This window comes from Pezoporus occidentalis, unplaced genomic scaffold (genome assembly GCF_034315485.1).
Source record: "Pezoporus occidentalis ecotype Australia unplaced genomic scaffold, CSIRO_AGI_Poc_V1 ctg25, whole genome shotgun sequence".
Taxonomy (NCBI): domain Eukaryota; kingdom Metazoa; phylum Chordata; class Aves; order Psittaciformes; family Psittacidae; genus Pezoporus; species Pezoporus occidentalis.
In genome coordinates this window covers 2497676-2512107 of record NW_026914394.1, presented here as the reverse complement: position 1 = coordinate 2512107, position 14432 = coordinate 2497676, and the positions used below count along the sequence as shown (strand labels likewise).

The 14432-nt window shown below is 46.0% G+C and overlaps 1 protein-coding gene across 2 annotated transcripts in view; it reads left to right on the top strand.

Annotated features, from left to right (window-relative positions):
* The window catches only part of LOC134165953 (BEN domain-containing protein 5), a 954442-nt gene extending 940421 nt beyond the window's left edge, over nucleotides 1-14021 (top strand). For both annotated transcript variants that reach the window (XM_062623212.1, XM_062623211.1), the window contains exon 13: nucleotides 11437-14021. In XM_062623212.1, coding sequence (XP_062479196.1) covers nucleotides 11437-11560 — 124 coding nt within the window. In that variant the 3' untranslated portion in view covers nucleotides 11561-14021. The remainder of the gene's footprint in view (nucleotides 1-11436) is intronic.
* The last annotated feature ends 411 nt before the right edge of the window (nucleotides 14022-14432 follow it).

Genomic DNA, 14432 nt, shown 5'->3' with positions numbered 1-14432 from the left:
TGTCACACCAGTGTCTTTGATGGACCTACCCTTCATTTATTTCCTGAGAGTGAGAGGGAAATCAGACCCATTTTATTTCAAAAAGTTTAAGTTCTAGAAGTGAAAACTTTCAGCACTTCACGAAATTACTGTGCTAAAGGCAGAGTTCTTCATCTCCCCTTGGACCTGCCATAGTGTTGGCAGCCGGATGGCAGGTTCCTTCTGGCAGTCCAACTGGGGCCCTTTAGCCAGGGATCCCCTCTCACCGTAAGTCCTTACTTCAGCTTTAAAACCAGCTCATTGGATGTTTGGACAAGGGGAAGTCTTTTTGGATGTGAAGTAAGGCACTGGTGAGCAACGCACAAAGGTGTTAACAGAGGGTTTGAAATGCCCAAGTTTGAATCCCTGCAGTGCTGCTGGCTGCATGTGTGGTGTTGGCCAACTGGTGTCCTTTCAGGGTCTCTTAGCTTCTGTGAGGAGCATGGGGGATGCCACTGAACCATTTGTTGAGATCCATCATTCCTTGAACAGGCAAAGCCGGGTAATAATGTGAGCAGGGGAGCAGAATAGGAACCAGAGCTCCTGTTTCATGGGAAACACCATATCCAGAATTCCCTTCAGTTCTGAGAAGATAGCAATGATACCTCCAAACTCAAAACTTCCAATTAAATGCATTTGGGCCAATTGGAATGTTTCATTTTGGTTTCAACTCTTAATAGCACAACTAAAAATAGCTTGTATTTTGCAATGGAAAAGGCAATTTCACATTGGCAAGGGAGGCAGCTGAGCCTTGAAATTCACTCCCTTCTTCTCCCCACTTTCCCCCTACTCCCAGCTTAAAAAAGTACCTGTGGGAACAGTTGCTTTTTCGCAAAGGAACACTTTCCTACTGAAGGTTTCCTAGTGATGCCTAAGATGGATGTCACAAATATCAGCCCAGACCATAGAGCAATTGCTGGAATTCCTTCTGCAGCCTTTAAAATATCCTATCAGCGCAGCCATTCTGGTAGCTCCTTATATATGTGGTCAGAGCCAGCCTGATTGTGTTTAAATGCCCTGCTTTGAGTCCATCTCCCTTTCCCTGTCCGTGATCTTGACAAAACAGTTTAGGCTAGCTCAAGGAGGATTGTCAGCGCTGCAGTTCTGAATGTTCTTATCTGCACAGACCTGCAGGGTTAGTAAAGAAAAAGCATCCAGCATCTTCCTCTCCTCCGGAAATTGAATGTATCATTTCTCTCAGACTCCCAGGGGCCACAGCCTCCAAGGCTAAAAACCCACAACTATTACTGAACCTAATTACCACCTGACAGCAAAGTGCTTTTCCGAAGCATCATTCAGTTACCTCATCAAAAGGAATGTTTGTTTGCTTTCTTCATTTTAAATTAAAGAACCACTGACACTGGTAACTGAAGCATTTTAATCTCATCAAATATCCATGTCCATCTCTATAGAGACAGCCACGCCAGCAGGGAAAGATACACATCTATAATCGGGTTGCACAGAGCAGACTTTTCTCGCTCCCCCACCAGAGCCTAATGGGGTGAGGGATCTTTTGTTTGGGGAGTTCTACCTTGCAGTAAAATCCTAAGCATGGTGAATATTCAGCCCAAAGCAAACAGATGTTTAAGGAACAGATTTTTAAAGATTCACATTGTTAATTTAATACTGTTTTTTCCCTGTGAGTAGGCAAATGGCTTCTATTTGTATCCCAGGCTTTGTCACCTGACATTTGATCAGAGCCTGTGTGTATCTATCTATCTATATCTATATATACATACACACACACATATATAATGTACATCAATGAAATGAAATTGTTTTGAAACTCTCATGTTAACTGCAAACCTGCCCAAAGGAAAATCTTGCAAACTGCTGGGAAACAGAAGGGAGACGGCTGTGGCTTTAAATATGCCTTGGCTGAGCAATGGCGCTAGGAAAGGACTGGAATATGTAAAATGATACTAGATATCTGTGTAATCAGGACTAATTATATGGCATGGTTGTTAGCTTGAAACAGGACATGTTGTGCCCACAGTTTATGAAAATATATTAAAACATTACCAGATTCCACATCCTCATTGAAAGAAAGCTGCAGAGTTAATAAACGTGTAAGGGACAACTAATTGGCTGCTTTGTCCCAGCCTACTACAGGCAGAACAATTTCCGTCTGAAGGAATTAGTGCAGCCAAAATGTGCTATAACGATAGCCCTGGAAATAGCAACAACCTGCAGTGCTTCCAGAGCACATCTGACTGAATGATCTCAAAGAAGGAAACGTTTGCGTTGCTATCACCACGTTTCAGAGAAGGAAATTGAAGCACAGAAAGGGAAAGATGGTCCTCAGGGTCAGAAATGCGGCTGGCACCCAAATTCCTTTCAAGATCTTAGGCCATGCAGTCAGGCTGTCTGGACAATAGCCACCCTAGAGCATAGGCAATGTGGGCAGGTTAGTTGGAAATGAATTAGGAACATCTGGAGCAAGAAGCAAGAACTGATGCATCTCTGGTTACAGAACCAAGTTTGGGGCTGGGGCTGGGGTAGCCTCTTCTATCCCATACACATGTGAAGCTTATTTCAAGGGGGAAGGAGAAATAGCTGCACCTGCATAAGATGCTTGTGTGCTGTAAGTGAATCCAAGTGGTCAGCTGGTTAAATTTCACCTGCCCTTGTCTACAGAAGTCCCTGGGACAAGCATCCCCTGAAGATGGGTCTTCAGTTCCTTGCTGTGGAACTGTGTCCACCACCCTCCTGGGAGTCAGGCTCCACTGGCTTCCCAACAAGCCACCATGAAAGTGAAGTTAGGGCTGGAGCCCTCAAGTATTTGCTGGGCCAGACAAGTGTGCAGGAACCATGGGTGCTGTGATTTGTCCCTGAGTGGTTGGTTCCTAGAAATTAATGTTGAAGCCATCATTGTGGTAGTCTATGAAGGGTCAGGGTGAGTGCCTGTCTCTGCACTGAGCAATCCTGATGCCTCACCAGCAAGAGGATGTGTTCACAGTTGCAGACCATAGACATAAAGCTTAGAAGCTCCTGCTCTCTCTGTAACCAGAGGAATCTTTGGGCAAACCTCAAGTCCCCAGGTAGCTCAGATCCCTGAAAAAACCTTTGGACTGTACACTGACTCTGTAGAGAGGCCATATATGAAAATGAAATGCTTAAAGGGCTTTTTTTTCAGCACTGCCTTAACCTCTTGGACAGTTCATTCTTTACCTCCTCCCTGTCAAGCATGGTTATTCTCCCATGCAGCTCATCCAGGCCCTCCAAGAACCCTTCAGCCCCTTTCCCCCAGTTCGCCAGTAACCCAGCCCAGTGGCCATGCAGGGCTTTCCACAGCCTGCAAGGGAAGGTCAGGACTTGCTTCAAACAGTAACCCCAATGTGTCCTGCAGTCCTCACCATGGAAGACCCTGTGATCCCAAACAAGCATCCAGTTCAGAAAGAGAATGTTGTTATCAGCATGCTAAGAAACTATTTTCCTGAAGGTGATGTGTCTGCAGCAAGACAGGAAAGCATCGATGACTCAGCTGGGGAGGGCAGGAAGGTTAGAATGGTTTCCTATGGGAGCTAAGGAATTAAAAGCTTTGCTGAAAATGATGGACATTTTCTGGAGTGACAAGCCAACAGGCCTATGAATTTCTGACAGAGGAAAAGAGACCTCTGTGCTGCTGGAGAGGAGAGCACTACCACTTGTGTTTCAGACAGGCTCAGGAAAGTCCATCCTGGATAGAAAGACGTCTCTCTAAGGCTGGGTTAAGTGGGCACAGAGCATGAGAGTGCAGTGCAGAAAGGAGTTGTTGGGTGGCAATGGAGGTTCATGCCCTTCCTCTCTTCTTGCTGCTGTCGTTTTTTAAGCTGCTCACTGACCAGCAAATTCTGCTGCCACTGGAAAGCATTTGAGTGGGGCCCCCTTTGATGCTGCATGTGGCACAGGGAGCATCTCCTCTTACAGAATCTCTGTCCTGCACTCACCTCTTTCTACTTGCGTCAGAGTAAAGGTTAAGATTACTTAGGTTGAAAGGGAGAGATGTCCTCCTCTAAAATCATTGGTAAAAGGTGAGAAGCCTGTAAGAGATTAAGAGAAAGCAGGGAACAGCTGTTACAGGGAATGGCTAAGGTAGGAAAACAGAACTTTTGCTGCAAAATTCACACACGCCAGTCACCTTGCACTGCCTTAAGTCCACCCTTTGCCCATATCAGCATTGCTCTGTTCTTTCACTCTGCCCACTTACAGAGCCCTGCTCCAGCGCAGCATCAGCAGAGGAGCTGTTGCCTCTTTAAACCATGGACGTTTTTTCTCTAAGAGCTACCAGTTCCATGTTTCTCATTTTCTGAACATGTTGGAGTTCAAATTATGGAAGTGCTGAGTGCTTACAGCTGAGGTTAGAGGTTTTGAATAGGCACAATGTGGGTACCCCCAAAAATCACACCTGGGCCTCATTGAGCATCTGCAACTCCTGCTTACAGGAGTATTGGGAAAGAAATTCCCTCCTGTGTGGGAAGCTCACAGTTGCTGCACTGATTCACATGAGAGAGAAGTCCAGGAGAAGATGAATAATTCTGTCTAAGAGCAGGGATTTGATGGCATGCAGCAAATAATGCCTGGGGCCACACACTGAACAAAAAAGGACAGAACAAAATATTGACTGGCCCTTCATTAATCGCCATCTGTCCACTGTGCCCTGAATGAAGCAGCAGGCTTGTTGAAGGAAAAGTAGGCTGTGATGAGGTAATTAAAGACCACATCAGAAGGCATATCTGCCAGGAGGCTGAATTAAAATTGCACTGACAGCCTTTGTTCTGGCAATTCCTCCTTTTGCTGCTTGACTTTGCAGCCTTAATGATGATGTATGAGCTCAGAGCTCCATATCCAACAGGCTGGATGTGCCCACGGGACTGTCCCATCATCCTCAAAGGTGATGGGCACCTTCATCGGCATCACATTGGGTGCAGCTGGGGAATGTCTTCCTGTGTATGGGCACAGTCTGATCAGAGGCACTTCTGCCAGAACAACTCAGCCTTTCGATTTCTGAGACCCACACTGACACTGAAAAGCTGTGTGCTGGGGTTGCGTGGTCTCACAGGCTCGGGCATTTGCTGCTTTCTGGCACGTGCTGCGTCTGAGATGCTCATCCCAGTCTGCTTCTTCCTGTGTTTCAGGAAAACTCCTCTCCACACTTCTAAGCTTTGCCTTTAGGATTTGTGAGGTTTTACTGACATCTGGTAATGCTTTCTCTGACCTGGCCATGACTGACATGAGAGGTGGGAGTGAAGCGAGCTGGGAGTGAAGCTTTACATAGACAGCTTCTCCTCTAGGGGCTCTGTTACTGCCATCCCAGCTCACTTCTCCCAAACCTAAATCACTGCCTTATCATTCCCCACCACCACCACCATTTTCAGTGGTGAAGAGGGGAGCAGAGTCCAATAAATAGAAAAGATGTACTAGAACAAATCTGAACTCTCAGATCTGGAGTACTCCACAGCTTTGAGGGCACAGTAGCACTGCAACGCTTTGAAAGTGAGAGGAAAATCAGGCACCTTTTTTTCTCATGACTTTTCTCACATGGGAAGCGATGCTGCTGACCGTCTTTGAGCCAGTCATTCCTTGGGCATAAGGGTATAAGCCTGTTTTACTATAGCAAAATAAAGCCCAGTTAGCAAACTGGTTTGAATGCAAAGTCTGTGTGTGCCAAACAAACTACACGTTCTCCAACCATGTGGGCAAGGAGGCTGCTCAGAATTCAGCTGCGCATTTCAGGCACACTGAGAGGCTGCCCCTGCCACCAACAGCAAATTCAGTGTCTCCATATTTAATAAGTTTGGGGTTTTCTTACTGGAAAATAAAACTCACTTGGGTCTTCAAGGAGAAGTTCCCCAGAGCAACCCTGAAGACATTTGTGGGTCTGGCCATTCCCCTTGCCCACACACAGGCCCTTCACCTCCCCAGGCTACTTGTAACAGCAGCAGCTAATCCTACTATGCCCTTGAGGGGGTGAAGGGACTCACAGAAAGTCCCAAGGCACCAAACCAGTGCCCCTATCATAAATGCTGCTGTCAGTGCCTTTGAATTGTGCAGACACAGCAAATGGTTTATTCCCCTTCCTCTAGTGCTGCTCCAGAGAAAGGTCAGCAAAACCACTTACAATCTGTAGAGAAAGGAGGAAATGAAATCTTGGCTCCCTTGGAGGGAGGATTTCAGCCTATTGCAGGGATTTCACCAGGACCTGGTGCACGGGGTGCCCTACAGCCATGCTGCTTTTGGATGGCCAAGTGGGACCACACTGCGTTTAAGTCTTCCCTGTGTTACTGGTAGGACTGCACGGGTGCACATCCTACCAGCCAGCACAGAAACACCACCTCGCAGGCAGAGGTCCCTGCGTGTTCAATCAGTGCAACGCTCACATGAGTACCTAAACATCCCTTTGCATTATCCTCCCATGTTGGCCAGTGCTCTTTAAAAGGAAAATTAACACACACACACACACACAAAAAACTGCTGAGGAGTCAAACAACTTCAGTCTGATTTCCGGAGCTGTAAATTGCATTAGTAATGGAAGCACTACTACGGCTTAAAGGAAAATTACATGTTTTGCCTCAAAAATTAATTTCTGGGGCTTTTTTCCCCCTTCTCTATTGGTAATTATGATCTGTCAGCTCACTCCCACACACGTCTGCATGTTTTACGCAACTCTCCATACTTGTAGCTGTCGCTAAGGAAAACCTTTCAGGTTTTAAATGGTGACACTTTTGCGTGGGTACAGTGAAAAGGATCCATTTACAATCTGGGGAGGTTTGCAGGGCTTGGCCAGCTCTCAGCAGAGGGTTCACCAAAATACTGCATTACAGCAATTACCTTGTCAAACACTTGGGAACCAGGGTGCCGGCTGGAAGGATTTTACCCTGGATTTCAGCACGCACGCACACTAAAGCACATGGAAACAAATGGCTTGGTCCTGTTTTCAGGGAGTCCCTGAACAGAAGGTGTGTAAAAATACTTCAGGACCAACCAGGGAGCCAGTGTGTCTGATGGGTGGCCCAGCAGGAGGAAATAATCTGCATTACTGAATGAAGTAGGTTTGGTCCATGTTAACAATCCCTTTCAAAACGAAGGTGCTGTCAGCTGATTTGATTTAATTTAATCTACTCCACCTTAATTTACTTTTGGAAATGAGCTAAATGACTAAATTGAATTATGACTACTTTAACTCTGAAGGAGCATATCCACATAGGAGCTTACTGTGGTTTTGCTAATCAGCTTTACGTTTACACCCTAAATGTATTTGGATTAGCTCTCACAGGCATCCTCCATAGATATGCCTGGAGATAGCCACCTGCTTTCCATTTCCTTCCTTGGGCTCATTGCTCTGAGGAAGCCAGAGCTCAGTAAGCAGATTTACAGCATCTGTGTCATTTTATGCCTCAGCCCTGGCTGGACTTTCCCTCTATTTCTAAAGAGCAGGACAGAGAACTCTGAAAGCAGAGATAGTTGCTATGTGTGGTGGTGGTGGACTGACATGGGTAATGTCTGATGCACAGAGCACGCTAATCCCAATATCACATTGCTAACTTGAACAAGCTCAAGGGACTGTCATTTTCTGCTGCATCTCATCAGGTAAGTGTAACCCATTATTCTCCTGCTGCTCCTTAGAAAATAGGAGGATAGGAGAAAAGAGAAAACCTATTCCAGTCCTCTCTGCAGCTTCCTGCTCCAGGGTCAGTAAAGATATATAACAATGGCTGGGTCTGAGCCACAAACATTATAACTGTGGCTCCTTCTGTTATGTGATAACATGGTTCCAGTTACAAGCTAATTATTCCAGCCTCCATACACTGTCTCCTTGATGGAGCAGATATGCCTTGCTGCTGTGAGCTGGGGAAGGAGGCCAGGTTACCAAGGGATGGATGACAAGCAGCCATGTCTCTCCTTCTGTGGCAGAGGGAGGGACATCAGCAAACTCTTCTGGTGAGTAGGCTCTTCTATGATGCCTTCTCTATAAGCAGCATGGACCAGCCCCTACATCCAGAAAGGTAGTGACACCTGATGAGATGGGATTCTCTATGCACCACATCAATGGGGTTTGTATCGCCCAGAAATCATAATCTGATGTAGTGGTTGGGTGGGGATGTGGCAAGCGTGCTCCACTTCCTGGAAACAAGCACTGGTGACCACTTGGAAAGAAAAGAACAATCAAGGCTGTGGTAATGGCTGAGGATTTCTGACTTTTGCTCTAACATTCCAGATTTGTTTTTACTGCTTCTAATTGGCCTTGTTTTGGAGCACGCACGTTACCTAACTGCCAGGGCACTGGTTGTCATTAACTGCTGGGCCGTTTGATTTGTGTCTTTTACAACTGAAACTTGTCAGACATCCCCAGAAAATACTGTGCTCCGTTTGTAGTGCCAAGTACGGGCCTGGCTAATTGTGCATCCCTAAGAGTGAAGCATTTGAAGTAATCACGCAGTGATTGTTTAGCTGCGATGGACGCAATGGAAATGTGTCTCGTCTGGATAGAGGGGAAACTGTAAGAATTAGCTCAGCAGCTACATTACAGCAGGCAGATTTCTTGGTTTCAGGGATCAGGGGTTAGCCATTTTCCAGCCTTGATGGTTCATTTTTGATCCCACTCACATGGCTTGGATAATTTTGTTTTCTCCTCCCTTTGCAATTTAAACACAAATTCTCTTCTGTTCTGGCCTTCTAATACACCAGCTGCAAAGCCGCTAACCCAAATCTACTGCTCCCCACCTCAACTTGCTTTGCTGGATGGAAACAAAAGTCTGTATGAAAAAGCTCAAAATGCCCCAATGGGGCACAAAATGCCACAAACATGCCTATGGTAGTGGCTCTGTAAAGCTCATCACATCTAAAACATTAGCCTTGTTTCTAAGTCTGCTGATTCATTTTAATACCTTTAAGGTTTCCTAACAATTAGAAATCCAGATGCAGTGTTTTGGATGAGAACATGTAAACTATGTTTGAAGCATATGTATATAGGGCTTGTCTTCTTACAGATGAGCTGAGAGTGCTATGGGAAGCAACAGGAATATCCTTGTTTTGCAGAACATAGAAAAGAGCATCACTGGGAACACCAGGATGTTTGACCTCACTGTGAATTATGCATCTGCTGTATTTAGATAGAAGCAATCTTGCTGTTGAAATCAGAGGTTGGCACTTTCTTTTCCCCCATGGGGTTCTGCAACTTGAAAACTGTGTTGAGATCAAGCATGTGGGTGTTTTTTAGCTGTAAAGGTGAATGTATTCAGATTATTCAAGTGGTGATTTTTTGGATGTACAATTAGTTGACTGAGTGATGTGGTATAAATTTGGTATTGTAATTGCTATGCCTCTGAGATTTCAATTTGCAAACCAGTTTGAATGCCTGCAAGATTAACTGTTGTATGTACGATGAGTACACAGCAGCGCTGTGATTTGATCGTGACTGTCAATTGGCTCTATGTCCAAAAAAAATCACTCTGTCACAAGTACCTGATGTAAACAGTGGTCGATGGTCATGATGCTTCAGGTCAGTGGATGCCGGAATGGCTGCTAAAAATGGCCAGTGTCTAAAAATCCCATCTGTAAGTGCTGTTGGTTAGGACTTCCTTTTTCTGTTACCCAAAAGTGGGGAAAAGGAAGGTTTAAAACCCACTTTTATCCTCTTTGTATGTTTCATATTATGTTTCCTTCACTTGCGGAGATGAGAATAGGAGTGACATTCAGCAGTGCTGTTCTAGTGGCCTGGACGAGTGCGCACAGAGAAATGAGTGTCTACATGGAAGAGCCAAGCCCTGCCTGCCTGTCCAGCACCGGGAGCAGGCAGGCAGGCTGTCAGCAGTGACACGGCAGTGCTGATGCTGCCCCAGGGCAGGGGATGGATCGACTAGCTGGTTTGCCTATGCTTTGCATGATTGTTTGGTCCACAGCTGCTGCTGTGTTTGGGTCTGCAGCGTTGTCTAGGAACATGTCAATGTAATTACCCACAGAACCAGAGAAATGGCTTGTTCTCACTTCAGTGTGCCTTTCAGGTCTCCCTCCCAGGGACCTAATTTGCTTATTTTTGTCTCAGTGTTTCTCTTATCAAAATACCATTGTGCCTTAGGTTGGTGATTGAACTGCGGAGATGCAGTAGACGCTGAACTTGTTGACAGCAGTGCAAGGGGAGGGCTGGTGGAGGTAAAGCCCTCTAAACCCTGCGCCCCATCAGCCCCTATGTTATTTCAATTCATTTAAAATGTATTTTAAAACCACCTTCTGCAAATAAAGGCAGAAGCACTGACAAATACATGTCTGTGTGGTGGGGAAGGCAGGTTTAGAGGGGCCCAGTTCCTCTGGGTGAGTCAGGGCAGAGGGATCAAGAAACCTGGGTTTCCATCTCACAGAATCACAGACTGGTCTGGGTTGGAAGGGACCTTAAAGCTCATCTAGATCCAAGCCAGACCAAGCAGATAACTGATAATGGAGGGAGCAGACTGAGTGTTTAAAGGGTAGATCAGGCACCATATAACAGAATTAACCACTAATAAAGGATAGAGATTTACTTTTCCTTAAAGCAGCAAGCATTCACTGTGCACACCGTAAACACACACCCAGCAGCATTTTGGGAAACAGGCAGGAACCAAAGCATTCCAGAGTAGGTCTGCTCTTCCATGCAAGGCTGTGGGAAGCCCAGGAGCTGTTTTTGTGGTGTAGAGTTGTGAGGAGCTCAGTTCTTAGCCCATGAACTCCTGGGGCATCACTCCAAAAGCACTTTGTGTTTAGTGTAACTCTGCTCCTTTGAAGGTCAGTAGTTAAACTCCCACTGCTGTGCTAGGACTGTAGTCCAAAAGGTGCGCTGGAAATGCCACACTCCAAACTACAGGGACAACTAAAGTTTCGCATGATTCTTTAATAACTGGAATTAATGATCACAGTGAAATGACACTGTTGCATCAGGCTCTTTGAAGGCACTGGTCTGGATGCTGGAAGCACTGGCATCGTGTTGGGTTCTGGGTGTTCCCCAACCATGCAGTAGTAGCCTGCCACTGAAGGGCTGGGTCCAGCTGTGATCACAGCTGGACACTCCAGCTGCGGACAGACCTGTGAACGCTATATGCCCCAGAAGGAAATATTCACAGTGATACGAGGGCTGTTAATGAGCAGAAATGTGAAACACTTCAGGCGTGTGAGAGGTGCGGTGAGGAGCGAACAGTGGAAAAGTGCATCTACCCAAAGGGAGAGCTCAGAGCTATCGCAAAGCCTCCTGGAAGGACTAACCCTGCTCTGACCAGAGGAGAATGGGACCAGCTGGTTTTTTACCACCTCTAATTTGTCTCCAGCTGCCAAAGCCTTCCTTACAGATGCACTTCACTGTGAGACTTTACACACATCTTCTCCTCAGAGGATACCCCACATGGGGCTTACCTGCTGCTCAAACACCGCAGTGGTTCACAACACCTGTCCTTTCTCTCTCTTCTTTGGCAGGAAGGAAAAACTGCCACTTTTTAAAGGCACTACCCAGCGGGGACAAGGGAGCAGCCATGCTGGAGGCAAGCCAGAGAAGAGGAGTCAGCCTCATCTGAAGGACCAGCCTCTCTCCAGGAGATGAATGAGAAGAGGAGGGCTGGTCTGTGGGGCAAGGTGGAGGAGCACATTGCAGTATGGAACTGATGGTGTTTCTCTTTTTTTTTCCTCCCAGACAACTATTTCTAAGGTAAAAGTCCAAGGAAGAAGGAGGGAGAGGGAAAGTAGTGAAATTTTACTGTTGATTCTTTTTTATTTATAGATGGTAAATCAATTTCTTTTTTCTGTGTTTTTTTTCTTATTTCCTTCATCTCTGGGGAGGGGAAAAAAAAAAAAAAAAAGAGTGACCCTATAGATTTACAGGAATCATTTGCAGTGGCTGGAAAGCTATTTGTCAAGATGAGAAAGCCTCCTCTTCCTCCACCAGCTCTCTCTTTAAAGGGGTAATCCATACGATGAGCTAACGAGGGAGTCCTGGATCCCCTGCTGCACCATGTGATGTCTCCCCTTTTAGTGTCAGGCTCAGAAGCTCTTATGCCAATTGCATGTGCTAGCCCTGTTAGCTTGCATTAAGAGAGCCTGATAAATAGCTTCTGGGAGTCAGGCAGGCACTCCTCAGTGTGCCGTTCATCATCCTCTGCATGGTTAGGTTTTTTGCTCTTCTATCAGATCATTTGAGGAAAAGGGTCATATGAGAGATGTTACTGTCAGGCTGCAGGCATGAAACTTGCTGCAAGACCTGTCTAACAGGCAGGAACCGCTGCCTTCCAGCAGAAAACTGGCTGGGGTCTAGAAAGATGGGGCTTCACAACAGATGTACGGCTGAGGCAGTGTGAGCTACGGTTAGTGCTGAAAGGGGTAACAAATAGTATTGTGCTCATACTGTAAAAACCCCCCAAAAACCTCCCCACCTTCCCATTACATGTGAAATGTCCACAAAAATCCATTGTCACTAGGCAGTCTTGTCTCCTGTGGTGTGTGATTAGCTGAAACATCTGCCAGTGATGTGGAACTGAAGCAGGAAGACTGGTTCTCAAACAGGAGAATAGAACAGGGTGATTCTAAGGGGTGTCTCAGTGTGTCCGGTGGGATGGGAAGGGACAGTGCACTTAGAAGTGCTCCTTGGCAACCCATCAGAAGCCTTGGGAAGCTTCAGTGTCTTCTGCTAGGAGGTGGGCTGCAGCAATGCCTTGGAGGAGAGAACGTGCCAAGACCTAGTGAGTAGATGAACCAGACTGAAGGTGAAGAAAGCAGTATGAAACAAGGCAGAATGTGCTCCTCCTGGTGCTGTGTGGCCCTGAAGAAGCACTATCCCCAGACACTGTTCTCTAGTAAAAGAGCTGGGTTGGTTGCTCCTCTCTTTCCCAGGACTCAAGTGCTATGCGAGTCAGACTCGGCTGGCTCCTTGCAGTGACCTTTGAGAAGAATGCATCCTGGAGATAAAATGTATGAGAAAACCCGAGAACTATAGGCTAAACCAGACCATTTGGGTCTGTCCCTGTGAAAGTACCCCCTGATTCTTCAGCAATGGAGACCTGGCTGCAAAGCCTGAACATGACCAACACTGAACCAAGGTGTGACCCTAGGAAGAACTGAAAGCAGCCTGGGTTGCATTCACACAGCCAGAGAGCTAGTAGGCCCTCATATGGGCTCATCTGTCTTTGAATACAGTCCCGTATCTATAGATAGAAGCAAGTTCTGTGTAAGGTCCTTAAGGTCTTTTCCATTCCAGTAAACATGAAGCAAGCAGGGCCAAGGCTGAGGTCTGTATGTGTCTCAGGACCTCACATGCACTTCTGGAGCCCCATCATAACAGACCCTGGGAGCTGCTGGCACATTTCCCATCCAGTTTATGTTACTTTAGGACAGAAAGAGTGAGCAGGTACGAGTCAGGACAAAAATCTGGCTTTCCATGCCTCTGAAAAAGGACAGGCTACTCAGGATCTGACAAAACTTGATGTGTCTGTGCATTAGCCAACCGTTAGCCGGACTTTGATTAGTTAGCTTCTCTCTGGTAAGGGTAACTTGGTTGAAAACGAGATATCCCACTGGAAGGAGAATGATCTAAAACACCAAGCACACCTCATATTATCAGTATTTCAAGGTAAGGGGGTTAAACTGTGCATGTTTTTAGGGAGAATAAAATGCCTTCAGATGATGAATTCCAAGGCATCCAAGAGGCACAGTGCTGGTTCTGCCTCCAAAAGCACAGTAATGAATAGCAGTGACAGTGTGATAATTAAAATGACCTCTTGGAGATATGGATTAGAAGGTACGCAGAGGGGGGACAAGTTCTCCTTTGAATTAATCTAGTGCTAATTTATTGCTATGGTTGGGTTTTAGGGGAAGACTTTCAAAGTTGGTTTACTGGGGTGATAATGTTCTGTCTGCATATTCATTGGAAAAACACTTGCAGAATTCCTCATTATCTCTTTCTGAATGATTCCATATGTACATATAAATATAATGACAGTTTCAGGTGTTTGCTTAGCTGCTAAAGAGTCTGCTCTAGAAATCTGAATAAAGTGATAAAAGCAGCAGTGGAATGAGTGTCCTGTTTCATTTTCATTCCTCCCTCCTCACAGGCACCCAGAGTTACTTCAATACCAAGATGTGGGCAAGTGGATTCTGAGAAGCCCTTGTCCTGCCCTGCTCTTGGCTGTCAGAGGCTCCTGCTATCTGACTTGTGAAAGCTGGCCTTTTAAAAGAAAGATGGTCTTTAAAAGAAAAGTTTAGGTTTAATAACTGGGTCTTCTTTGGATCTCATTGTCATCCTTTCTTACCTGTCTCCTGACACCCATATCTGCCCCACAGCCTGCAATTTCCAGGTCTTAGCATAGACCTATTGTGGATTGCTCATCTCTGCCAGAGACGCTTCCTTTCTGCTGAGGTATCCCAAGCCTTTAGCTGGATAGAAAGGACAGATTGGACTCCGTTACCCATATGGGAAATGATGA